General features: G+C 47.7%; 1 protein-coding gene across 2 annotated transcripts; it reads left to right on the top strand.

The window, feature by feature from the left end:
- Nucleotides 1-3,243: 3,243 nt before the first annotated feature.
- Eif4h (eukaryotic translation initiation factor 4H) lies at nt 3,244-23,075 on the top strand. Of its 2 annotated transcripts, XM_021162171.3 has the most exons (7): nt 3,244-3,397; nt 14,737-14,924; nt 16,956-17,020; nt 17,108-17,204; nt 18,080-18,139; nt 20,865-21,002; nt 21,304-23,075. In XM_021162171.3, the coding sequence occupies exons 1-7, from the start codon at nt 3,339-3,341 to the stop codon at nt 21,441-21,443; spliced, it is 747 nt and encodes a 248-aa protein (XP_021017830.1). In that variant the 5' UTR covers nt 3,244-3,338; the 3' UTR covers nt 21,444-23,075. The 2 variants fall into 2 exon arrangements, with proteins under 2 accessions (XP_021017830.1, XP_021017831.1); XM_021162172.3 differs by lacking the exon at nt 18,080-18,139.
- The last annotated feature ends 1,324 nt before the right edge of the window (nt 23,076-24,399 follow it).

Raw genomic sequence — 24,399 nt, 5'->3', positions numbered from 1 at the left:
TTAACCCCAGCACTCAGCAGACAGAGGCAAATGGGTCTCTGAGTTCGAGGCTAGCCTGGTCTACAGAGTGAGTTCCAGGTCAACCAGGGCTACACAGAGAAAGCTTGTCTTGAAAAATAAAACAAGAGTCTGGAGAGATAGCTCAGTGGTTAAGAGCACTGACTGCCCTTTCAAAGGTCCTGAGTTCAAATTCCAGCAACCACATGGTGGCTCATAACCACCAGTAATGAGATCTGACGCCCTCTTCTGGTGTGTCTGAAGTCAGCAACAGTGTACTTATTTATAATAATAAATAAATCTTTGGGCTGGAGCTAGCAGGGACTGAGTGAGCGAGGTTGACAGGAAGGAGCAAGTGAGGCCGTCTGGAGCGAGCAGAGGTCCTAAAAATTCAATTCTCAACAGCTACATGAAGGCTCACAACCATCTGTACAGCTACAGTGTACGCACATAAATAAATAAATATTTTTAAAAAGAAAACAAACAAACAAACAAAAACTCAAAATCAAAGTCTTCAGCTACAGAGAGAGTTCTAGACCAGCCTAGGCTTCAGCCCTAGGTAAAAAAAAAATCCAAGAAAATAATAACAAAAAAGCAGAAAAGGTAATAATAATAGGCTAAAGATGTACCTCAGAGATAGAATGTCCCCCAAAGGCTAAGGTTCTTGGTTCAACATCCAATATTGATGGAGAGAAAAAAAAATACTCCCATGGCAGGCAGGACGGCTCAGTGTACAAAGGGAAATGAGTCAGATCCCAAGGCCCCAAATGAAAAAAAGAGAAAAATCCACTCCTGCAGAGAAACACCTGCACTACCCTCCCTGCCCCATGTTCTAAGCACTTATAAGCAGAAAATTAAATCCACATGGCATTTATAATTATTACTTTATTTACCTCGGTTTGTTAAGACAGAGCTCTCTTCTGTAGCCCAGGATGACTAAAATTCAGTCTGTGGTCCAGGCTCGCCTCAAACCTAAACCAATTGCCCTTCGAGCCTCCTAATTGATAACCATAGGCCACCCTTCCCCAGGCCTCTGATTTCTACAGGGTTCTTTTAAATTGTAAATACTATACCTGAGCCCATCCAAGAATGTTGTGATCTCCATCAGAAGCCCCAGAAAGCTCCGGGATCATTCATTCTCACCATGTGGCCATTCCTTGCTACTTTGAGAAGATGCAGCAGTACAGATGAGGCTTCTGGCTGGGCTTCTTGTGGTTATTTTTGTTTGTTTGTTTTGGTTTTTGGGTTTTTTTGAGACAGGGTTTCTCAGTGTAGCCCTGGCTGTCCTGGAACTCACTCTGTAGACCAGGCTGGCCTCGAACTCAGAAATCTGCCTGCCTCTGCCTCCCAAGTGCTGGGATTAAAGGCGTGCGCCACCATTGCTGGGCTGGTTATTTTATTTTGTATGTATGGATGTCTTCCCTGCATGTATGTCTGTGTACCTCACGTGTACCTGATACTCTCTGATCTTCGGGAGGCTAAAAGCGGTTGTCAAGCCGGGCGTGGTGGCGCACGCTTTTAATCCCAGCACTCGGGAGGCAGAAGCAGGCGGATTTCTGAGTTCGAGGCCAGCCTGGTCTACAAAGTGAGTTCCAGGACAGCCAGGGCTATACAGAGAAACCCTGTCTCGAAAAACCAAAAAAAAAAAAAAAAAAAAAAAAAAAAGCGGTTGTCAGATGCCCCAGAAGCTGAGTTACAATTTTGAGTTACCATGTGGTTGCTGGAGATAGAAATGAAGCCCCTGGAACATTAGACAATGAACGTCCTTAACCTCGCCAGCCCTGGGTTTTGTTCTGTTGTTTTGGTTTTTTTAAAACATTGTGTCTTTGTGTGTCAGGGGTACAAAAATGTTCGGGTGCTGGGAAATTCAGAGGTTCTCCTTCTTCTTGGTTTTTCAAGGCAGGGTTTTTCTGTGTATCCCCGGCTGTCCTCGAACTCACTCTGTAGAGCAGGATGGCTTCAAATTCATAGATCCACCTGCTTCTGCCTCCAGAATGAGGGGATTAAAGGCCTTTGCTACCACTTCCTGGTTTAGGAGTCACTTCTTAGGAGCTGTCCACCTTGGTTGAATTTTTTTTTTTTGGAGACAGGGTCTATGTACCTGGTACCTAGACGTGTGTGTGTGTGTGTGTGTGTGTGTGTGTGTGTGTGTGTGTGTGTGTGTGTGCGCGCGCGCGCGCGCACGAGAGAGAGAGAGAGAGAGAGAGAGAGAGAGAGAGAGAGAGAGAGAGAGAGAAAGGAGAGAGAGCTCTCCTTCCACCTTGTGGGTCCTGGGGATCAAACTCAGGTCAAGCTCCCTAACAAGCATCCTCACTCACTGAGCCCACCTGCCCACCCTTAAAATTTCTTTTTCAGAGCAGACTTCTGCAAAAATAAAACATATCTAATATCTTTATCAGTTCAACTACAAACAGGCTCATCTTCACCACCCCTCCCCAATACCCAGACAGAGAATACAATTTGTTTTGTCTTTAAGATTTATTTTATTTTGTTTTTTATTTATTTTATTTTATTTTATTTTGGAGACCAGTCTCAGTCTCCCTAGAGTAGGGATTACAGATATTTACCACCACGTCGTTTGTAGCAGGTCTCAAAAACAAAGATATTTCCCTTCATCTTGTTCACACACACACCATTCTCACTTATAAGTCTTCTGCCCTTGGTCATCTGGGGACCTTTACCTAGAACAGGTTGTCTTCGTTTAAGCTTTACCCAGCGACCATTTGTCCTGAAGAATTGTGCCCAAGTGGGACCAAGTGGGGCAGACCTAGGGCACTTTAATAAATCTAACGTGATACCAGAGATCCCAACATAATGGCACACTGTCACCCTAGCCCTTGGGAAGGGGAGAGAGCAAAAAACAAAAACAAAAACAAAACTACGGGTTCAAGGTCATCCTCAGCTCCAACGCCCCAGCTCCAGGCCAATCTGGGCTCCACAAAACCCAAACTGAATCTAGTGACAATGAGAAAGCAGCGTGCAAGGTGACAGACAACGCCCGAGGGGTAGATGACCACGGGGCAGGGCGGGGCAAGGACAGTAAGAGGCAACCACGCGTGAAAGCAGCAAGCTAGCACACAATGGGCCTGGGAGGGCAGAGCGTGCGCGCGGCGCCCCGGGGGCCGGCCGCTGCACCACGTGGGCCGCAGAGCGCGCCGGGGCCAGCAGCGGGCCCCGTCGGCCCAAGGCCGGGCGCGGCGGCGCGCGCATGCGTGCGTGCGATTTGCGATCAGGCAGCGCGGCGGACAGCCCCGGTAGCGGGGCGGGCGGGGGGAGGAGGAGTTATATTGCGGGGTCCTTCCTCGCTGGCCCGCTGGTTCCTCAAGGAGCGGAGACGGCAAATGGCGGACTTCGATACCTACGACGATCGGGCCTACAGCAGCTTCGGCGGCGGTAGAGGGTGAGGCGGGCGGGGCGCGGTCTGGCGGGCCCAGCGGCTCGGCCGGGCGGAGTGCCGGGAGGTTCGAAGGGGGAGGCGGCCTTGCCGCGCTCACTCGAGACGGGCGGCGGGAAGCGGCCTGAGCAGGCCCGAGGCGAGGCCTGGAAATGGCGCGCTCCGGGAGCGGCTGGCGACGGTTAGGCTGCGGGTCTCTCGCTTGCTCGCGGCGCACATCCTGCCCTCGGCTCCGCGCCGGCCCCGGGCGCGGCACCCTGCGGGGCCTCGGTCGGAAAGTTAGATCACAGCGACGCCGGAGGGTTTCCCGGGGAAACCAGTGCCCGCCCGCCGCGTCCAGCTTTCTCCCCAGCGCGCTCCGGGCTGGGCTGCAGCGCGGAAGCGGGCGGCGGCGGAAGCGGCCTGCCCCTCTCCAGGGTCCCCGCTGCCTGGCGGAGCCCCTGGGTCGCTTCTGCGTGAGGACCGCGGGCCGCGAGAGTGGCGATTTCCCTTCCGATTCGCGTCTGGATGCTGGGACCGTCGGATCCAGCGAGGGAGGCAGGGAGCGCGGACCTCAACCAAAACAAATCCACCGTAGTGGGGAGTGTGCGTGGCTCTTTCTCTCTGCCTCCCTGGCGTTTCGAATGCCTTATTGACAGAGACTACGTGTCTGCTGGCGGAGATTGTTGATTTCTTCCCAGTTTCTTCCCTGACCTGGAGAATCGCTTTCGCTTCGTTCTGATTCCGGTCAGATAGAGACAACATATTTTAAAACCAATCCTTCTCCCACCTCCCTAAATCCTTTACTGATGAATAGATAGCTCCTGGTGCATAATTCCAAAAAAACGGGCGCCCGGATATTTTGTGCCCTTTTAAATAACACGTTACCAGCTGGGGTTGTGGCTCAGTCACAGAGCGATTGTCTAGCATATCTTGGATTCAGTCTCCTCCCAAACAATAGAAATAAACAAGCGTCAGCCACTTGCTTTTTTTTTTTTTTTTAAGCTTATAGGAGTTTTATGGGACAATTTAATCGTCTTGTTTATTTGTCAAGGACACACTTGGCCTTTATCCTTTTTTACAGCAAAGGTGACTTGCCAGGAGAATATCACAGTAGTTCTACTGAGGTGTTAGGTTTCCTAGGTGGCTGCCCCCAAAGTGTCTTTTGTTAGGTGAAGAATGATCACCTTTAAATACCTGAGTTTGAAAGTGAGTCACAGTCTTGTTTGGTTGCAGTAGTGTACTGGGTACTATTCATGCTTTCAGAAGGAGGAAGTTGGGGCTAAGGTGGAGCCACATGTATTTTATTTGCTAATAAAAATAAAAATAGGTGTTGGATGAAATGTTAGCATGAATGCCCTTGGGGATAGCTTTCTAGGTATGGGATTTGTACTAAAGTCCCATTGGGTTGTTTTTTTGTTTTAAAGATAGAGTCTCGGTGTGTATGAAATTCTGGCCAACTTGGAACACACCATGCAGACCAGGCGAATTCAGCCCACCTCTGCCTTCCCAGTGGTGGGATTAGAGGCCTGAGCCGGCATGCTCAGTTTGGGTTGGGTTGTTTCTCTCTACTAGTTGGAAAGAAGTAAATGTGCTCAGGGGTTCTTTTTTTCCTACTCGAATCCTCATACTGTAGAGAGGCTGAGGCAGGACAGTTTAAGACAGCCTGGACTACATAGTGAGATCTTATCTCAAAGGGGAAGAAAACGCCTTTGAACAAACTTCCCAACCTTTGGTGATGATGGAAAGGTCATTAGACTTAGCACATGCCACAAATGAGACCCTTGAATAACTTTAAAACATTAGAAAGAAATTCAAATCTCTCAAGATGCAACTTAATTGAAATAGTTATAGGCAGATGAAAATGTTAGCCATTTGCCTAGATGTTCTCTCAAAGCTAATTTGAGATTCTTAACACTTTTCTTTTTCTTTTTTTTTCTTTTGGTTTTTCGATACAGGGTTTCTCTATGTAGCCCTCCCTGACTGCCCTGGAACTCACTTTGTAGACCAGGCTGGCCTCGAACTCAGAAATCCTCCTGCCTCTGCCTCCCAAGTGCTGGGATTAAAGACATGCGCCACCATAGCCTGGCTGATTCTTTTTTTTTTTTTTTTTTTCGAGACAGGGTTTCTCTGTATAGCCCTGGCTGTCCTGGAGCTCACTTTGTAGACCAGACCAGGCTGGCCTCGAACTCAGAAATCCGTCTGCCTGGCTGATTCTTAACACTCTTAAAGCATCCCTTAGAGCTGTTCTGAAAGTCCCTTTACTTATTAACACCTCTTTGAATTGAACATTTCAAGCTGGCTTTGTTTTGTTTCTCTTTTTGGGATATAGTCTCGCTATGTAGGTAGTCCTGGCTGCCCTTGGAAAACAGATCTGCCTGCCTCTACCTTCAAGCACTGGATTTAAAGGCCTTCATCACGGGACCAGGCATTTTGAATGGCTTGTTCACATGGAAGTACATTTTTCAATTTCTTTGTATTTATTTACTCATTTTTTGGTATGAGTGTTTTGTCTGCACGTGTCTCCTTTCCTGGTGTCTAAAGAGATGTCTGGGATGAGTTATAAGCCACCCTGTAGGTGCTTTGGTAGATAGCTGATGCTCTTGGTAAGAGCTGAGCCATCTCCCAGGTCCTTGGGGGTAGGCATTTTGAGACAGTTCTATAGAATCCTGCCCTACCTCCTGAGTATACCCTGTGCACACCCCCTTTTCTGTTCTATTTTAGGTAGGGTCTCTTTTTGGTTTTTTCAAGACAGGGTTTCTCTGTGTAGCCCTGGCTGTCCTAGAACTCACTCTGTAGACCAGGCTGGCCTCGAATTCAGAAATCTGCCTGCCTCTGCCTCCCAAGTGCTGGGATTAAAGGCATGCGCCACCACTGCCCTGCAGGTAGGATCTCTTGTAGCCTAGTTGTGGCACACTTGGTAGGTAGGATGACTTTGGACTAACATTCACCTGTCTCTGCCATTTTGGTGCTTTTTTTTTTCTTGTTTGTGAGGGGATGTTTGTTTGTTTGTTTGTTTGTTTTTGGTTTTTGAGACAGGGTTTCTCTGAAGCCTGAGGCAGGAGGATTCCAAGTGAAAAATTCCAAGATTGTCACTAAGTCTATTTATTTTATGTCTTACAGAAGAACAGATCTGCCTCTGCTGACTTGTTTTGGGTGGATTTTTGTTTTGTAGTCTCATTTCTTCACCTCACAGCTCAGCTGAGTACTGAACCAAGTCCTGTTCTCCCCTCTCTGAAGCTGAAAATTTACAGTATGGTAGACGAGGTGACAAGATATCTTTGGTGATTGATCTTTTAATTGCTGTATGGTACTGTTCATATCAGCAGTTATCTTTATGCTCTGCACCTTATAGGTGCCTCAGCATATATTGGGAAGCTCATCCTGTATGTAATCATCTGTGTGCGCCATCACCGCCTGCCGGTTGTGCTGACTCTTGCCTGGGCTCTGTTTTGAAGTGTTTTGTTTTGTTTGTTCAGTTGGGGGTTTCGTTGTTTGTTTCTTGTGTTTTTTTGTTTGTTTGTTTTTTGTTTTGTTTTGTTTTGTTTCAAGACAGGGTTTCTTTGTGTAGCCCTGGCTGTCCTGGAACTCACTTTGTAGACCAGGCTGGCCTCAAACTCAGAAATCCGCCTGCCTCTGCCTCCTGAGTGCTGGGATTAAAGGCGTGCGTCACCACGCCCGGCTCGTTGTTTGTTTCTTGAGACAGCATTTTTAGCCCTGGCTGTCCTGGAGTGGGCACCACTACACCCAGATGTTTGATTGGCTTTGTTCTATGGATCCCTGGCTAGCTTGGGATCTGTTTGACAGAGCTAGCCAGAAACTTGCCTCCCTTCTTCAGTACCATCAGGCCCGGCTCCTAAATTGTCTTTTGGGGATTCTACTTTTGTTGTTGTGTCTATGGGTATTTTGCCAAAGTGTACTTACAGAGGCCAGAAAGAAGGTACCAGATCCCTTATAATGGAAATTACAGACAAATGTGGTTGCTTGGAATCAAACCCAAGTTCTCTGAAAGAAGTACTCATCACCCTCACAGCTCTGCAGCCCAGTTTCTGGTTGTTTTGTTGGTCATTAACCATAAAAAATACTAGTACTAGTTTCACATTTTATTTTACTTTTGTTTTGTTTTGTTTTTCGAGACAGGGTTTCTCTGTATAGCCCTGGCTGTCCTGGCACTCACTCTGTAGACCAGGCTGGCCTCGAACTCAGAAATCCGCCTGCCTCTGCCTCCCGAGTGCTGGGATTAAAGGCGTGCGCCACCACGCCCGGCTTTATTTTACTTTTTAAATTTATTTCATGTATGAGTTGCTGTTGCATATACATCCGCATACCAGGAGAGGGTGTCAGATCCCATTACAGACAGTTGTGAGCCACCATGTGGTTGCTGGAACTGAACTCAGGACCTCTGGAAGAGCAGCCAGTGCTCTTAACTGCTGAGCCATCTCTCCAGCTCTGGTTTTACATTTGAAACATTTTTTGTAGCATTTTACATTTGCAGCAAAGGCTTCTGGGTGCTTAATTAAAAGCCGTCAAGCAGGAGAATTAGATGGGGGTTAATCTCAGCTGCAAGGACTGGGATTGTTGAAAGTACAGATTGAAGTATTCCTGAACTTGATGTGGGAACATGAACGTCTGTCCTAGCTACTTTGGATTCTGAAGTAGCTGAATGACTTTGGACTACATAGTTAGACTCTGGCTCCGAAACAAACAATAGGGACTAGAGGGCAAAAGTTAATTCCTTGGCTGGGCATGGTGGTGGTGTATGTCTCTAAACCCAGCACTTGGAAGGTATAGGCAGGCGAATCTCTTTGTTTGTTTGTTTGTTTGTTTGTTTTTTGTCTGTCTGTCTGTTTGTTTTTGTTTTGTTTTTCTGAGACGGTTTCTCTGTGTACCCCTGGTGGTCCTGGAACTCACTCTGTAGACCAGGCTGGCCTCGAACTCAGAAATCCACCTGCCTCTGCCTCCCGAGTGCTGAAATTAAAGGCTTGCCACCACCCGGCGGCAGGTGGATCTCTTAAGTTTGAAGCCAGCCTGGTCTCCAGGACAGCCTTTACTTTCTTGAGACAGGATCTCATTCCGTAGCCGTGGCTAGGTTGAAACTTTATATGTAGACCAAGCAGACAGGCCTCAATTCGGAGACTGCTTGGCTCTGCCTTCCAAGTGCCTCTACTAGATGGATCTTACCTGTTGGGAATGATTTGTCTGCATGTGCCTGGTGGCAGATCAGAAGAAAGTGTCCAATTCCCTGGAACCCCATTATCATAGCTGTGGTTGCAGAAAATAGAGCCATGGTTCCTTGCAAGAGCAACCAGATGCTCTTAGCCAGCTGCTCCATCACCGGCCTTGAATTTTCTTTATAATTAGTGTAATTATCAGTGACATAAATGAGTGCTTACAAATAACTGATAAGGAGTTTTTGTGTGGGAGCTGGGGTATAGCTCATTAAGGAGCGTACACCTGGCAAGTATGAAGCTCTTAGTTCCATCCCCAGCACCAGGTAAGTCACCTGGTGAGTCTGTCTTTAATCCCAATACTGTAGGGAGAGACAGAAGCATCTCCTCTGCTGCATAGCTAATAGCTTGAAGCCAGCCTAGGATACACGGACCTGTCTCAGAAACAGCAAACAAACAAAAAAAGCCACAGGCACTAGTGCTGTCATCTCTGCACATTACAAGGAATGTGCTGCTGTGGTTGGCACCCCAGGAAGGACTTCCAAGGGGAGTGTTCCCCAGGCCTCTCAGTGCTAGCCTTACTCTGTAGCATTCAGAACACTTCTATCCTGTAAGTTGAATGGATTCTTCCCAGGGTGTTAACTGCAATATACATTTGGTTGGGGTTTTTTGTTGTTTTGTTTTGAGACGGGGTTTCTCTCTAGCCCTGGCTGTCGAGAAACTCACTATGTAGACTGGACAGGTCTCAAACTCACGCGAGTCCTACCTCTGCTTCCCTAGTGCTTGGATTAAGGGAGGTTTGAGCCACCATCCCAGATGTGTTTGGAATTTTGAAAAGTAGTGACATTCTGTAATTGGAGATGTTGACGTGTTTCCTCATACAGGTCCCCCTCCCCAAATGCATATAATATCTGAAATCAATCTAGTAGCAGAGTTTCCAACCCTTCAACACTGGGAGGTGGTCCTACTCTTGTTGATAGACACAGGTCTTCTTTCTCCTCCCCACCCCCTCTTAAAATGGTTCTGCTGAGACTGGTATGCAGTGTAACCTAGACACGAGCATGACCCTTGAACTCGTGATCATCCTGCTCTGAGCTCAAGCTCTCCTATTGCAGGCCTGTGCCATAGACCTGGCTTCCTCTCCATCCCCCAACCCTCCAGCTGAATGGTGGAGTGAGCATTATCCAGCTTAGATACTGTCTAGGTTTGTGCAAAACCCAGCTTCAGGACGAGTGTAGACTGTAAGGTGATAAATGTGGAATGTCGTGGAGTGTCAGAACCTATACAGGGCTAACGAGAGTAATGGGAGGCTTGTCTTTAAGGAAAGGGAGAGAAGAAAGGTGAGAGGTGTGGTTTATATGAAACACCAAGAAGAATGAAATGAAAACTTGGGCAAAGGAGACTATTGAGATAGAAACTCACTGTATAGACTTTGTTCTCAACACACAGAAATCTGAACTCGAATCTGCCTGTCTCTGTCACCTCGGTGCTGGGAATGACAGGATGTACTAGCACAGGTGGCATATTCATTTTAATTCTGAGACTGGGTCTCCATATTGACCCACCTTCCCTAGGATTTGGTACTTAACCAAGAATGACCTTGAACTCCTGATGCCCCTGACTCCCGCCTGTGTGCCTTTAATACTAAGGTTACAGGCATGGTGGAGCCTAGGGATTTGTCCATACTGCACAAATTCTCTACTGCTGAGCTATATCCTTAAACACGCACACACTTTCTTTTCTTTTCTTTTCTTTTCTTTTTTTTTTTTTAACTTTGGAGGTATTTTGTTTGGTTGAAACAGTCTTGCCAGGGCTGGCATCATTTGAAATTCCCACTTCCTGTGTCTGTGGCTAGGATCACAGGCCTGTGCCACCAGGCCAGTTGGGCCAAATTGACTTTCTGCTTCATTTACTTGACTGTATCCAGCTTCCAGCAATCTCTTTTCCCTGGATGTGTGTGGTACTCGGGGCAGCATCCATGGCCTCAAGCTTGCTAGACAGGCTCTTCACTGAGTGCTGGGCCTGATTGGTTTATTGGTTGTTTCTCCTCCTCCTTGTTCTTCTTCTCCTCCTCCTCCTTTTTTAAAGATTTATTTATTTCATGTATGTGAGTACACTGTAGCTGTCTTCAGACACACCAGAAGAGGGCATCAGGTCTCATTACAGATGGTTGTGAGCCACCATGTGGTTGCTGGGATTTGAACTCAGGACCTCTGGAAAAGCAGTCAGTGCTCTTAACCGCTGAGCCACCTCTCCATCCCGATTGGTTTCTTTTTTTTTTTTTTTTTAAGATTTATTTATTGATTATATGTAAGTACACTGTAGCTGTCTTCAGACACTCCAGAAGAGGGAGTCAGATCTCGTTACGGATGGTTGTGAGCCACCATGTGGTTGCTGGGATTTGAACTCCAGACCTTCGGAAGAGCAGTCGGGTGCCCTTACCCACTGAGCCATCTCACCAGCCCCTGATTGGTTTCTTTTGTAGTCACTCCTCTGGTCTGTGAAACCTCTATGTCTTTGTTAGCCATCATTAGAGTCTGCTTCTGCGGTCTACTGTCTGCAAAATTGAGCTCAGGTTCCTGATGTAGAGGATTTCTGATTTGGTGATCCCCCCCCCCCCATTCCTGCTAGAGGGCATGTGTGGGGCTTGGCCTTCCAGATCCTTCCTTGCTCTGACCTCCAGACAGTCTACCATTTGATTAATTGGGGTGAAAAACTTGACAGCCTAAAGGATTGGGTCACACTTGGCAGCTAAGGGTTAGATTTCCTGAATTATTGTTGCTACTTTGAAACATTTCCCTTTGTGTCATAGATCACTAGGCTGTACCTAATCAACCACTAGGTTATTGAACAGAGCTGTGGCTTGGTGATGGTGTGTGATAGAGCCTGGGAGCTTGTGGGTATCAGACCTGGCTTGAGCTTGCGGGAGAGGGGCTAGGCTCTGTCCTTTGGCTACTCGATTCCCAGTTTCTGTTCTTCCCTGTTGTCCCAGGTGCCTGGCTCAGATCATAACCTCAGGTGTGGCAGCCGAACCTTGAGTGCTCTGTGATTACTAAATTTTATATGGCACTTGGTATTTATGAAGCGGTTTATAGTCAATTAAATTCATTTATGAAACTGATATTTCAAGCATTTATAAAGTAACAGACAAGATGTTAGCATGCTGTGTGTCGTCATCCAGGCTGGACTTGATAGAGGAAAACAAGCACTGATGTCCAGGGAAGTGATTGGCCTAGGGAGGTCCTGCTCCAGACAGGTTCTTACCATGTAGCCCAGGCCTCACTAAGGAAGTACTGATAAGTGGTTAACAGTGCTACCTCTGAGCAGGATGCTCTCATTTCATCTGGGCTCTGAATCCTGTCTCTAGCCAGCTGTTTGGTACTTCCACGTGTTGGTTTTTTTTTTTTTTTTTTTTTTTGCTACTTGGCTGACAGTTAAGCTTTTTGACTTCCCAAAAGCCTTCTGTGGCTTTGAAGTGGATCCCACCAGTTTGGTTTTTTGAGGCAGGGTTTCTCTGGTTTCCTGGATCTCTGTAGACCATTCTGGCTTTGAACTCAGATCCACCAGGAGTTATAGGTGTAGGCCATCATGCCTCTAGAGTCCCACTGTCTTTTTTTTTTTTTTTTTTTCTTTAAGAATTATTTATTTTACGTCTTTTTTTTTTTTTTTTTTTTTTCCTTTAAGAATTTATTTTGCCGGGCGGTGGTGATTCACACCTTTAACCCCAGTACTTGGGAGGCAGAGGCAGGCAGATTTCTGATTTCAGATTTCTGAGGACAGCCAGGGCTAAACAGAGAAACCTTGTCTTGAAAAAACAAACAAAAAAACAAGCATTGTTTATTTTATGTATATGAGTGCACCATAGGTATCTTAAGATACAACAGAAGAGGATCCGGTTACAGATGGTTGAGAGCCTCCATGTAGTTGGTGGAAATTGAACTCAGGACCTCTGGCAGAACAGTCAGTGTTCCTAACTGCTCAGCTATCTCTTCAACTGAGTCTCACTGTCTTAGCTGCATCCCTTTAGGCCCCCTAGATTTAGGGAATGATCCCCACTGTGGCCATCTTACTCCTGGGCCTGGTCTTGCTCCCACACAGGTATTCACTGTTACTAAACCTTATTCATAATACCTGTGTACTCATGAGCTCACTTTTCCAGAAATGAGCAGTGCTTAAAGTCACACAGTATCCTTCCCTGGTGTGGATGAGTCACATACTTGTATCTAGCATATCTTGCTGCGTGTGCCACCCACACCCACATCACAGTGAGCTGAACCTCCTGACAGGTTATTAGGAGGTCAGTCAGAATATCAAGGGTCAGTAGCCTGTGGTAAAGTCCTGCTGTTGTCACTGGCACCACATGGGCTGCAAGAGTGCTCCACTTTGTTACTGCTGCTCATCTACTGGGCTGCACTTAAAGGGTTAGTAAGTAGCAGTTTCCAGATACTCAGAGATCTCACGTGTCCATGGTCCAGTCCTAAAGTGGCTTACTGAAAATAATATTCAGAGTGCTTTGGGAGATGGGAGCGTGAGAAGTGTCAAAGGGTTTAACCAATGGGGTGAGGGTGAGGACGTGGGAGCTTGCAAGTAGTGCTAACGGGTTGAATCAACAGATATCATACACACAGGCCCTCAGAAACCTGTCCTTCTGCTAAGTCAGGCTGTAGGACTTCCTTTTAGGGTGTGGTTTTTCTTGAGATGGAATCATACTTGCTGGAAATATGATTTGATCCTCCTTTATGTCTCCAGGACAAGAACTGGGATTATAGACATGTACCACCCACACGGCTTTGTTAGAACATACTCATATTCATTCTCTCTCTCTCTTTCTCTTTCTCTTTCTTCTTTTTTACAGTTTTTTTTTTTTTTTTTTAAATCAGGGCTTCTCTGTTTAGTCCTGGCTGTCTTGGAATCCTCTCTGTAGACCAGACTGCTCTGAAACTCAGTCCTGCCTGCCTCTGCCTCCCAAGTACTGGGACTAAAGCTATATATATGCCACCATGCCCAGCATTTGTTAGGCGTTCTATGGATTGTCACTTGGAATGACTGTATTAATAACCACAGCATCTCAAGAGATGCCTTGGAGATGTTGAACATGTGAAGAGAAAGAATTTGGTTTGCTTCCCAGCACCCACATGATGGCTCGTAACCATCTGCACCTCCACTTACAGGGACCCAATGCCCTCCTGACTGCTGTGGTACCATGCGTGTAGAACTTAATATCTGTACGCAGGCAGAACATTCATAGACATAAATTTAAATCTAAAATAATGGGGGCAGTGATGGTCTTTAGTTCCCACCCTGGGAAGGCAGAGGCAGGAGGATCTCTGTGAGTTTGAGGTCATCTTAGTCTATATAATGTGTTCTAGAACTATGTAGAGAGATCCTACCTGAAAAAAACAAATAAGATTTAAAAAAAAAAAAGCCAAAGGTTCGGTGGTCCCGTTCTCCTCTCCACCCCCACCCCCACCCCAAATAAAGATTTTTCTGCATCTTCTGGCTAGTCTATTTTGTTTTGTTTTGTGGCTGGCTAGCTGGGCGGCCTAACTGGCCTCCAACTCACTTTATAGCTGAGGATAACTTTGCTCCTGCTTTGGCCTCCTGGTTACTGGCATATGCCACCATGCCTTGCTCTCTCTTTGGTTCATTTGTGCATATTAGGTCAGAGGTCACTGCCAGGTGTCTTCCTCAGTCATTTCAGCTTATCTTTGACAGGGTCTTACTGAACCTGGGAGTTACTGTTCAGCTAGGTTGGATGGCCAGTGAGCCCCAGAGATGCAGACTCCTCATATGTACATGGCAAATACTGCACCTAGACTGAGCCATTTTTTAGCCCATCTCCGGAGGCAGGGTTTTATGTCACTCTCTTAGGCTGGTCTTGAACTCCTGATCCTCTTGCCTTCATGCTCCTGAATGGGTCCATATTTCTTGTGTGATTGTGTATGGAGGGTATTGACCTAGGTTTTGCCACATAGCGTTACAGATACAGATTCCAGCCCAGCAAGGGAGCCATTGTTATAGGTGATGTGGTGTGTTTGACCCATCTTGTGCAATGTTTATATGGCTAATTCTGTCGCCAATATCAGGTACTTTTTGATAAAGTAAGGATGCTGGCCAGACAGTGGGACAGAGGACATAGATTGGTGAGTTACTGTTATGGGTCAGGAGCCCTAAACTCTTCTGCATGTCTCCTTTTAGGTCCCGCGGCAGTGCTGGTGGCCATGGGTCCCGAAGCCAGAAGGAGCTACCCACAGAGCCCCCCTACACAGCTTACGTAGGAAATCTCCCTTTTAACACAGTTCAGGGTGACATAGATGCTATCTTTAAGGATCTCAGCATACGGAGTGTGCGGCTAGTCAGAGACAAAGACACAGACAAATTTAAAGGTAAGCTTAAGCTATTTATTATTTAGATGTGGAAGGTTAGGTGGGGAGCAGGAGATATAAATGAAAATGAGTCGAGTGAGCCGAGTGCTCTGGTTGAGTGTCTTGTGTTAGTCTGGTCCACAGAGCGGAAATCAGCATCCTCCTTTAACTCAGCTCTCAGGACCCCTTGGGGGAACTATTTTGCCCTAGTGGGATGTGGTATATGCCAGGTTTGCCTGGCCAGCCTTCGTGCTGTATCTTTGTAGGTATAGGAGTGTCTTAGGAAAAGAAGGTGATTAAACAGCAACAACCCATGTGTTTATGCATCCCTGAAAATGACCTCTTTTTAAAGTAGACTTGTTTACATTGCATACATGCATGCTTGTATAGGAGCCTATTGGGCTGTCTGGCTCTGGGTTTACAGATAGATAGTTGTAAACTACCGTAAGGGTGCTGAGAATTGAATCCTGGTCCTCTGCAAGAGCAACAAATGCTCTTAACTAGTGAGCCATCTCTTCAGTTCTGAAAACAACTTTTTTATAAAAGGACTTCTCCCTCACTGTGTCTTTTTTTTATTGGTAGTTTCCTGGTAATTGTTATGAAATCAGAGAGTAGCCTCAGTGGTGCCAGGCTCCCTTTGGAAGCAGCCTGTTTGAGAAGGCTAGTTCGTTTCACATACAGCCACTGCCCACACGATGTTGTCCGAATAGGCCAAGGATGGGGAAGGTAGATAAGAAAATCCTGCCTCCCAGACCCAAGTGCATGGTCCTGGGTTCATTCAAGTTCAGAGTAGAAGCCAGGCCAGAAGCAAACGTGTGAGTGCCACTTTCTTCAGTGTGGCTTTGCTTCAGACCCTGCAGCTGGGCGTGCTATATAACAAACGGGGTAGGAAACACAGGTGTCAGGGAGTCCCAGGTAGCATGCTAACAAGCACTGGCTGACCAAATGTGCATAGGCTTATGGGCGCAACCTAGCTTCAGACTACATCAGTATGGGATGTCTTGGGGTCTGTATCTTCGATTATTTTGTTGAGTTAGGGCTTTAGAGGGTAAGGTACGTGGCTGTGCTGTCATTGCCTCCTTGAACTTGGAGACCATTCTCCCAGTTGCCCTTCATAGGAAGGAAACTTCCCCTCAGCCTCATAGGTTAGTATTCTCTGACAGGAAGTGAACAGCAACAGCTGGCACACATCTGCAAGGTGCCACAGCGTGATGAGCACATGCATGGTTCTGCAGTACTTAACTCAGACTTAGACACCACAGGAAAGGCAGGGTCAGAATCATGTTGGGGGTGTGGTTGTTAAAAACACACACCTATAGCCTGTTGACATCAGAGAACTTGATCCTGTTGCTAAGGATATTGTGTAGTTTTGGAACAAACTTGATAAGTAGGAATTTAGACATTGGTCCCTTTCTTCAAAGCTTCGTAGGTATTCATTTGGATCTGAAGTCTGCTTCCCAGTTAGATTACATTCAGTGAGATCACAGCTCTGCAGTGGTCCAGGAAAGGTTTTACAATTGAAGTAAAAGCATCTTAAGGCTGGGGGCATGGTTGGCTCTGTGGCAGAGCACTTCCCTTAATGTACACGAGGCTCTTCACTCCACCCCCAGCCCTGCAAGAAGGGACGTGAGTAACTATAAGAAGGGATAAGATAAGTTCCAGTGCCCATTGAGCTAGCATTCTCTACCTGATGGAATAGAGCTAGCAGCTTGCAGTGTGGCTTAGTTGGTACAGTGCTTGCCCAGCACGGTCACTACTGGATTCTGTCCCTGGCATTACATAAACCAGGCCTGTATGTGCCTACAGTCCCAGCACTTGGGAGATCGAGGCAGCAGGATCAGAAGTTCTGGTTATTCTTGGTTTCTTAGTTTGAGGGCCAGCCTGGTTACAAAAGATTTTGTTGGGGGTGGAGGGTACTCTAGCATGTTCTGGGATCTACTGTAACCCAAATGGGACACCACCGGCTGTGGTGCTTAGTGATACTAATGAGATTCCGGCAGGCCTAGAGTCCAGGATGAAAGCATGAGGTGACTTCTGTGGTTTTTCTTCCAGGGTTCTGCTATGTAGAATTTGATGAGGTGGATTCCCTGAAGGAGGCTCTGACTTACGACGGTGCAGTAAGTACCCTCAACTTCCCTTGCCCAGACAACAGCCTGAGATATGTGTTCCTGTTGATATATAAACTGTCTTTTCCTTGTCCTCAGCTCTTGGGTGACCGGTCACTTCGTGTGGACATTGCAGAAGGCAGAAAACAAGATAAAGGTGGCTTTGGATTCAGGAAAGGCGGACCTGATGACAGAGGTGATTAGCTGTCTTAACATTGAACGGAACTTGCTGTGTGCACACTGCTTGCCACCCCTGTGCATCATTTACTGAGCATTGCCTTAGAGCCCTCATAGGTCCCTGAGAGCTTGGGTTTTGTCCTGTTTCTGAAGTGACTTGGGGTTTCTGTTGTGATGAAACACCGTGACTACAAGCAGCTCGGAGGAAAAGGGCTTTTGGCTTAAACTTCACTGCACTGATCACCATTGAAGGATGTCTGAGCAGGAACCTGGAGGCAGGAGCTGATGCAGAGACCATGGAGGGGGCTGCTTACTGGCTTGCTTCCCATGGCTTGCTCAGCCTGCTTTCTGATTGAACCACCAACCACTAGCCCAGGGATGGCCCCATCCACATTAATTGCTAATGAAGAGAATGCCCTATAGCCCAGTCTTATGGAGGCATTTTTGTAGTTGAAGTTCCCTCCTCTCGTGACTCTGGCTTGTTGACATGAAAGTGTCCAGCACAGACAACAACATGGCCTTGTCCTAGATAGGGGTCTCTTGCTGTGTGTGAGGAAAGGCATCTTGAGGAAGAGAGCTACAGTCCATCATCTAGGGAAGGAAGCTAAGGCAGGATCTGAGGCAGAGGACACTGACTGGGGAATGCTGCTCCCTGGCCGACATGCTCAGTCTGCTTCCTTAGACAGCCCAGATTCGTCTGCCCTCACATGGCATTACTTACGCAGTTTCCTGGGCCCTCAAGAGAATGTTCCCTTAGACGTGCTCACAGGGCTCAGTCAGGCCAGGTTCTCAATCAAGGTTCCCTCTTGTTAAATTATTACGCTTGTGTCATGATGAAAACAGAGTAATGAGCACAGCCCTCAACTTGATCTCTTTGTGTGTGTGTATCCTCAGGAATGGGTGGCTCTCGAGAATCTAGAGGTGGATGGGATTCCCGGGATGACTTCAACTCTGGTATCAGTATTTAACATTCCACTCTTCCCTCGTTCCCTTGTTTCTCAGGATGTTCAACCTAGACAGGCTTTTAATTCCTTCCACCAGTGAGACTCTCCACAAGGTCTCCAGGCATACGCTTCGCTTCAGGACTGGTAGAGAGGCCGGCCAGGCCCCTCTTCCTGCTTTCCCCTGAGCCTGTTGCTGGGGCTGTAGCCAGGACAACTCTTGTGTTTCATATGTGGTACAGAAAGAATTAGCAGTGTTTGTAGAACTAACATAGCACAGAGGCTCCAGGAGTGCCCAGGTCCCTCAGTGGTGTGGACCCTGGCAGCTGGTATTCCTCTTGAAGGGTGTGGAGCTCTGGCTCCTTCACTTCAGAGTAGATAGGCTCTGCTTCAGCATCCCCTCTTCAGCCAACCCAGGGTGTTCAGAGGATGAGAGGCACAGGCATGCAAATGCCAAGTCCTCTAGCAGTCAGAAATGAACTTATTCATGAAAGTATAGTAGCACACAGTGAGTCTATAATTGTATGTATACACTGGTCTCTGACAGCATGTGTCTCAGAACCAGCCCAGGCAAGGAAGCAGCTCCTGGGGTGTTAGGGCCTCAGGTTCTGGAGATAGCCATTTCTAGGGCCACTGCCTTCCCAAGTTGCCTTGTTTCAGCCAAGAATGCAGAGGGAGCCCTTGTCTTACCACCCTTGGGTCTCAGAGTCGGCTTCCAGGGGTGTTGCCCTCCAAAACACATGTGAATTTAAGTATTTTGACAGTATTCTAAAGAAATATATATATATATATATATATATATATATATATATATATATATATATATATATATATAATTTTTTTTTCCTTCTCCTGAAACAGGGTTTCTCTGTGTAGCCCTGGCTGTCCTGGAACTCTCTTTGTAGACCAGGATGGCCTCAAACTCAGAAATCTGCCTGCCTCTGCCTCCCGAGTGCTGGGATTAAAGGCGTGCGCCAACACGCCCAGCTGAATAATTTTTTTTAAATAAAGGGCAATACAAAGAAGAAAGTAAGCCGGGCGTGGTGGCGCACGCCTTTAATCCCAGCACTCGGGAGGCAGAGGCAGGCGGATTTCTGAGTTCGAGGCCAGCCTGGTCTACAAAGTGAGTTCCAGGACAGCCAGGGCTACACAGAGAAACCCTGTCTCGAAAAACCAAAAAAAAAAAAAAAAAAAAAAAAAGAAGAAAGTAGATGAGAATGTGCCAGTGGAGTGGGGAGTAGGTAGTTCAGCAGCAGCTCATGTGAGGAGAGGTCCTAAGTCCTGCACCACACACACCTCTACCAGAAACAACAGCCAGTGTGCTAGCCTTGACTTTGTAAAGAGAAATCGGGGTTTTCATGTATGCTTCCTAGAAGTCCATAAATGAGTTTGTCTCCTCCTTTGTGCCCTTCTCATTGTGCTTATGGGTTAGGTGTGGGGGTGTTTGTCTGCTATGCATCTGTGTACTGCTTGTGTGCTCAGCTCCCTCAAGTGTCAGAGGGGGCATCTTAAAATGACCCATTAGCTATAATCCCAGTGCTCAGAGGACCGAGGTGGAAGATCTCAAGTGCAGTCAGTTTGAGTCACATAGTAAGGCCCTGACCTAAAACACCTTGGAAAGCAGTAAGTTAGAAGGAGTAAAAGGGACGCAATAAAGGCTGCAGACATTTGTCTGAATGCGTTCCTGGGCCCTGTATGTGCTGTTCTGATGTTTTGTTTTGTTTTGTTTTGTTTTGTTTAGACAAGAGCCCACCATGCTTGCCTGGAACACATTATAGCCCAGGCTGGCCCCAAACACAGTTCATCTTCCTCCTGAGCACTGGGATTAAAGCTTTTGCCACTTCCCCTATACACACAAGCCTCTGTGTGTGTGTGTAAGGTGACAGTTTTCAGAGGAAGTCTCCTTGCACTGTGTGGAAAGCAGGCACTGCAGTCAGGTTGGCAGGCTTGGCAGCAAGCACCTTTCCTTGCTGAACCACCTCTTGGTTTACTTTTGACACCGTGTCTCACTGGCCAGAGCTTAACTGGCTGACCAGCAAGCCCGAGGACCTAGAGCCCTGAGCTCTTGTCTCCCAGGTATGGCATTATAAGCTCATGATACCACATGTGAGCCCATGGAGACCATCTTTATCCCTGGAGCTGGAGGTGACAGTCGTGAGCCACCTGGTGTGTGGTGTGGGCACTGGGAACTGAACTCAAGTCCTGAGAATAACAGGCTCTTAATGAAGGGATGGGTGGGTGAATGGATGGCTAGGTCATCTCTAGCCTGGCCACCACCACTATTTTGGTTTTGGTTTTTAATGCAGGCTTCCTATGTGATCTTGGCTGGCCTCAAACCTGGCAGCAATCCTGCCTCTGAGAAAAGCCTTTTTTCTCAGAATTCAGCATCTCTTGAATAAGCTGCAGTTTATACTGTGGGTGCAAGGCACCTACATTCTTGGGTACCCTCTCTGATTGATATTGTGTGGTCCACGCCACAGCAGAGACAAGTGGAATAGTTGCCTTGAATTCCCCAGTGAGAGGCTGGGCGTGGCTTAACAGATTGCTTCCCTGGCATAAGGCCTGGCTCCCATCCCAACTGTGTTCTCACCCAGCAAATGCAGGGGTTTGTACACTTCACTTTTGGAAAGTCCCCAGATACTAGACAAACATTACATTGAAGAATCAATTTGTGGAGCATTGTGCATCTCTGTTGGTGTGACAGTGTAAACAGTTTTTGACTCTGTCTTCTTTCCTAGGCTACAGGGATGACTTCTTAGGGGGTAGGGGGGGCAGTCGCCCTGGGGACCGGCGAGCGGGACCCCCAATGGGGAGTCGCTTTCGAGATGGCCCTCCTCTGCGTGGCTCCAACATGGACTTCAGAGAACCCACAGAAGGTATGGCAGCATCCTTGGGACTCAACTGTCTGCTCCCTTTAAACCTTCCTTTTTGCCCTGCATTGATCTTAGTCTGATTGTCAGTCATCAAATTTGTAAGGCAATTTTGAAATTAGATAGGTCTTATCATAATGGCCCATAATCTTGGCACTTGGAGAGAGATGGGCAAAGGCAAGAGGATCCAGAGTTCAGTGTTATCCTCAGCTACATAACAAGTTTGAGGCCAGGCTGGGCTAAGTGAAGCCCTGTCACAAAGGCACAGAGCCCGTTTTACATAATCCATGTTATTTTCTGTCTGCAGAGGAACGAGCACAGAGACCGCGGCTGCAGCTTAAACCTCGGACAGTGGCAACGCCCCTCAATCAAGTAGCCAACCCCAACTCAGCCATCTTCGGGGGAGCCAGGCCCAGAGAGGAAGTGGTTCAGAAGGAGCAAGAATGAGCTTAGGTTGGGAGGGAATGGGGCGTGGGGGAGCTGGAGCAAGACCACGGCCTGGTGGCAGCCGGTCGCCCTACAGGCCCCATTCCCGCCTGGCACTGTCCTCCTTACAGCGGAAACACAGAGCTTGTGAGTGCATGTCAGCTGTTAACAAGTGGTTTCTAGTACATTCTTGGCTTTGCTATATCTATCTAGTGCCTGTTTTGTGCTTTCTTTCTGTTTTCTTTCTCTCCCCTCTCACTCCTGCCCTCTCCCTGCCCTTCCCATGTGGTGTGGATGTTGGTCACGTGTGGAAGGTGGGCTGAGGTGCTTCATCCTTTGCTTTCTTTCTTTCCTTTACACGCCCTGGCCACGCTCCGGGCGTGCTGTCCTCTGCTTTTTCTCAGAGCTTCTCTCCAACCTGCATGTCGAGTTCTGTGTTGCTGTGGCTTCTGGGAAAGAGCTGGAGCCACTAGCTAGGTGGCTGGTGGTGACTTGTTGGTATCCAGCTGGGATGAGCATGCAGAATTGGTGCACCTTGGGGTCAAACAAGGAAACTGCCTGCTGCTCCTGAGAGGCTGCTGTGTTTGGGGTCTATTACCCGCCCCAGCAGCCTGATCAGCCGTAGCAGGCTCCTGTCAGACAGTGAGGCCAGATGGGTGCAGGGGAATCTGGACACTCTGCACTGGTGGCGACCTGGGTGCCAGTGGCCACGTGGCTTTGCTCCTGCTCGCTCTTAAGACCAAGTGGAAGCTCATTCCCTGCTCTTCCTGGGCCATGGAGGCCACTTGGGGGTGCAACCCGCTGCAGCTCAATCCGCTTCCTGCAGCTGAGGCCTGTAGGAAGCAGGGGTGGTGCTGGAGCTGCACCGGGCAGCTGTGCTTGCACTGAGTCTGCGCTCTTTCCCTTGTGTCTGTCTGCTCCAGGGCACTTAGCCCAAGAGGCTGCTCGCCACCACAGCTCAAGGCCTAGAGTCTGGCACTTTCTCTGATCGGTTACCCAGCTGTTGAGACCCTCAGTACCTAGGTGTCTAGAAACCTCTAGGTGTGCTGCTTCCTCTGTGGGGCAGACCCCTGCTCCTGCTACAGTGTGGAGCACTCACTTGAGAGAGAAAGGGGATCAACCAGGTTTGGCTTTTGGCTTGAACAGCTGTGTGTGAACAATGGAAAAGGATTGGCACCCAGTCTCCGTCTGCTCCAGTTGGAGCAGTAGGGGTCAGTCAGCCACTAGAGCCTTGGGAAAAGGGGCTGAGAGGTGCGCAGCTTGCTTGGTAGCCAGCAGCTTCCTGCCAGCCTACCCCTTGGCTCGGGATTGTCTTTGTCACAAGGTCTCGGCAATTTACAGAACTCTCACTCCTTCCCTCGCCTGCCATCTTCTCTGCTTCTGAGATAAGAACCATTTGTGTAACACCAATACCTAACTTAAGACAGACATGCATTGCGTGGTTGTAATCAAAGCTGATGCTTTCAGATGATCTAATCCATCTCCAATGCGGAAAAGACAGAACAGGCACGTCCATCACACTGCTGGGCGCCCAGCTGACTGTAAGAATGGAATTCCAAACACTTAACACATTCAGTTCTATGACAGAAAGTGAGTCTATGGATATGGTATTTTGTGAATGATCTTTTAAATAAAAGAGAACCTTACATAACACTTATGCTTGTCTTTCTGGCCACTTGGGAGCTGTGAACCTCGGGGTGCTACCGAGAAGCATTTACAAGGAGTTAGGCTGGCGTGTTGACCTTGGTCCTGCTGCGCATACTGCCACTGAGTGGGTTGTGTGGCTTAATTTGCAGAATCCTGATCCTTGGAAGCTCTAAAGAAGAAACTGGAGGTAGGCTAGTCGTCTCAGCACTAGGACAAGGGTTTACTGTGTAAGCATTTCCAGCATCCATGTAAAACGTGGTGTGTACCCATAATCCCAGCACCCGGGAAATGGAGACAGAAAGATACCTGGACTTGCTTGCCAGCCAGTCTAGCCACATGGATGAGCTCTGGTAAGAGGAGGGCTTTTGAGGAGCTAGAAATGGTTCAGTAGCTGAGGGCACCAGTTTCTCTTCCAGAGAACCCAGATTCAATTCCCAGCATCCACATGGCAGTTGGCAAGCATTTGTAACTCCAGCCCAGGTCGGGTGCGCCCATTCAAGCCTATGAGTGCCTATGCAGATAAAACACCCTTATACATAAGATGTTTGTGTGGAGCATATGGCACATCTTCAGTCCCAGCATACAGGAGGCAGACAGTCAGGGGCTCTTGAATTCAAGACGAGTGTGGCCCCTACATAGTGAGACCGTGCCTCTAAAATGGGAGAGGAGCTTACACGGTTAGTTTACTACTACCTCTGTGGCCCTAGCAGAGTGTCCAAATGGAAAGGATCTTGGCTCCTGGTTTCTCTGCTTTTGTGGGATTTCCTATTTTGTTTTGCTTGGTCCTGGGAATTTGCCAGAAGACCTATGTTGCTGCATAAAAACTACAACTCCACCACATACCAGCCTCTATGATGCCTTTTTTTTTTCCCCCTTTGAGACAGGGTTTCTCTGTATAGACCAGGCTGGCCTCAAACTCAGAATCCACCTGCCTCTGCCTCCCAAGTGCACCACTGTCCCTACTCTGTGATGTTCTTCCTTTGGGATTCTTTCTGTTGATCCAGATTGTCTCTCCAGAGTCTGAATATTGATGACTTTGGGGGCAGGATCTTTTGTATTGTGTGGATGTCCATGATGGCTAGAAAATGATGGGTATCCTGGAGCTGACTGTGTGTCATGTGTGCTACTTAGGGCTGGCAAATGCTGAAGGAAGGAACTGGAGTTTGTGTCCTGTGGGTGCTTGGGATCAAACCCAAGTCCTCTGCAAGAGCCGCCAATGCTCCATTTCATTGAGTGCTTGAGCTTTTTGCCTGATAAGCATGTAATGCCCCTTGTGCATGGTCTGCCCATGGAGTAGTTGGGCATTTGATCTCCCAGAGAGAGAGTTAAC

This window comes from Mus caroli, unplaced genomic scaffold, assembly GCF_978045245.1.
Source record: "Mus caroli unplaced genomic scaffold, Mus_caroli_1 scaffold_4, whole genome shotgun sequence".
Taxonomy (NCBI): domain Eukaryota; kingdom Metazoa; phylum Chordata; class Mammalia; order Rodentia; family Muridae; genus Mus; species Mus caroli.
Note: the sequence above shows the minus strand (reverse complement) of the source record. Positions and strands in the feature narration are given on the sequence as shown.

What these genes read in the sequence shown, in the direction of transcription:
- Eif4h (XM_021162171.3), top strand. Translation starts at nt 3,339, where the DNA reads ATGGCGGACTTCGATACCTACGACGATCGGGCCTACAGCAGCTTCGGC. An exon ending in AGCTTCGGCGGCGGTAGAGG is followed by an intron (nt 3,398 to 14,736) that starts GTGAGGCGGGCG and finishes GTCTCCTTTTAG; the next exon opens with GTCCCGCGGCAGTGCTGGTG. An exon ending in AGGCGGACCTGATGACAGAG is followed by an intron (nt 17,205 to 18,079) that starts GTGATTAGCTGT and finishes GTGTATCCTCAG; the next exon opens with GAATGGGTGGCTCTCGAGAA.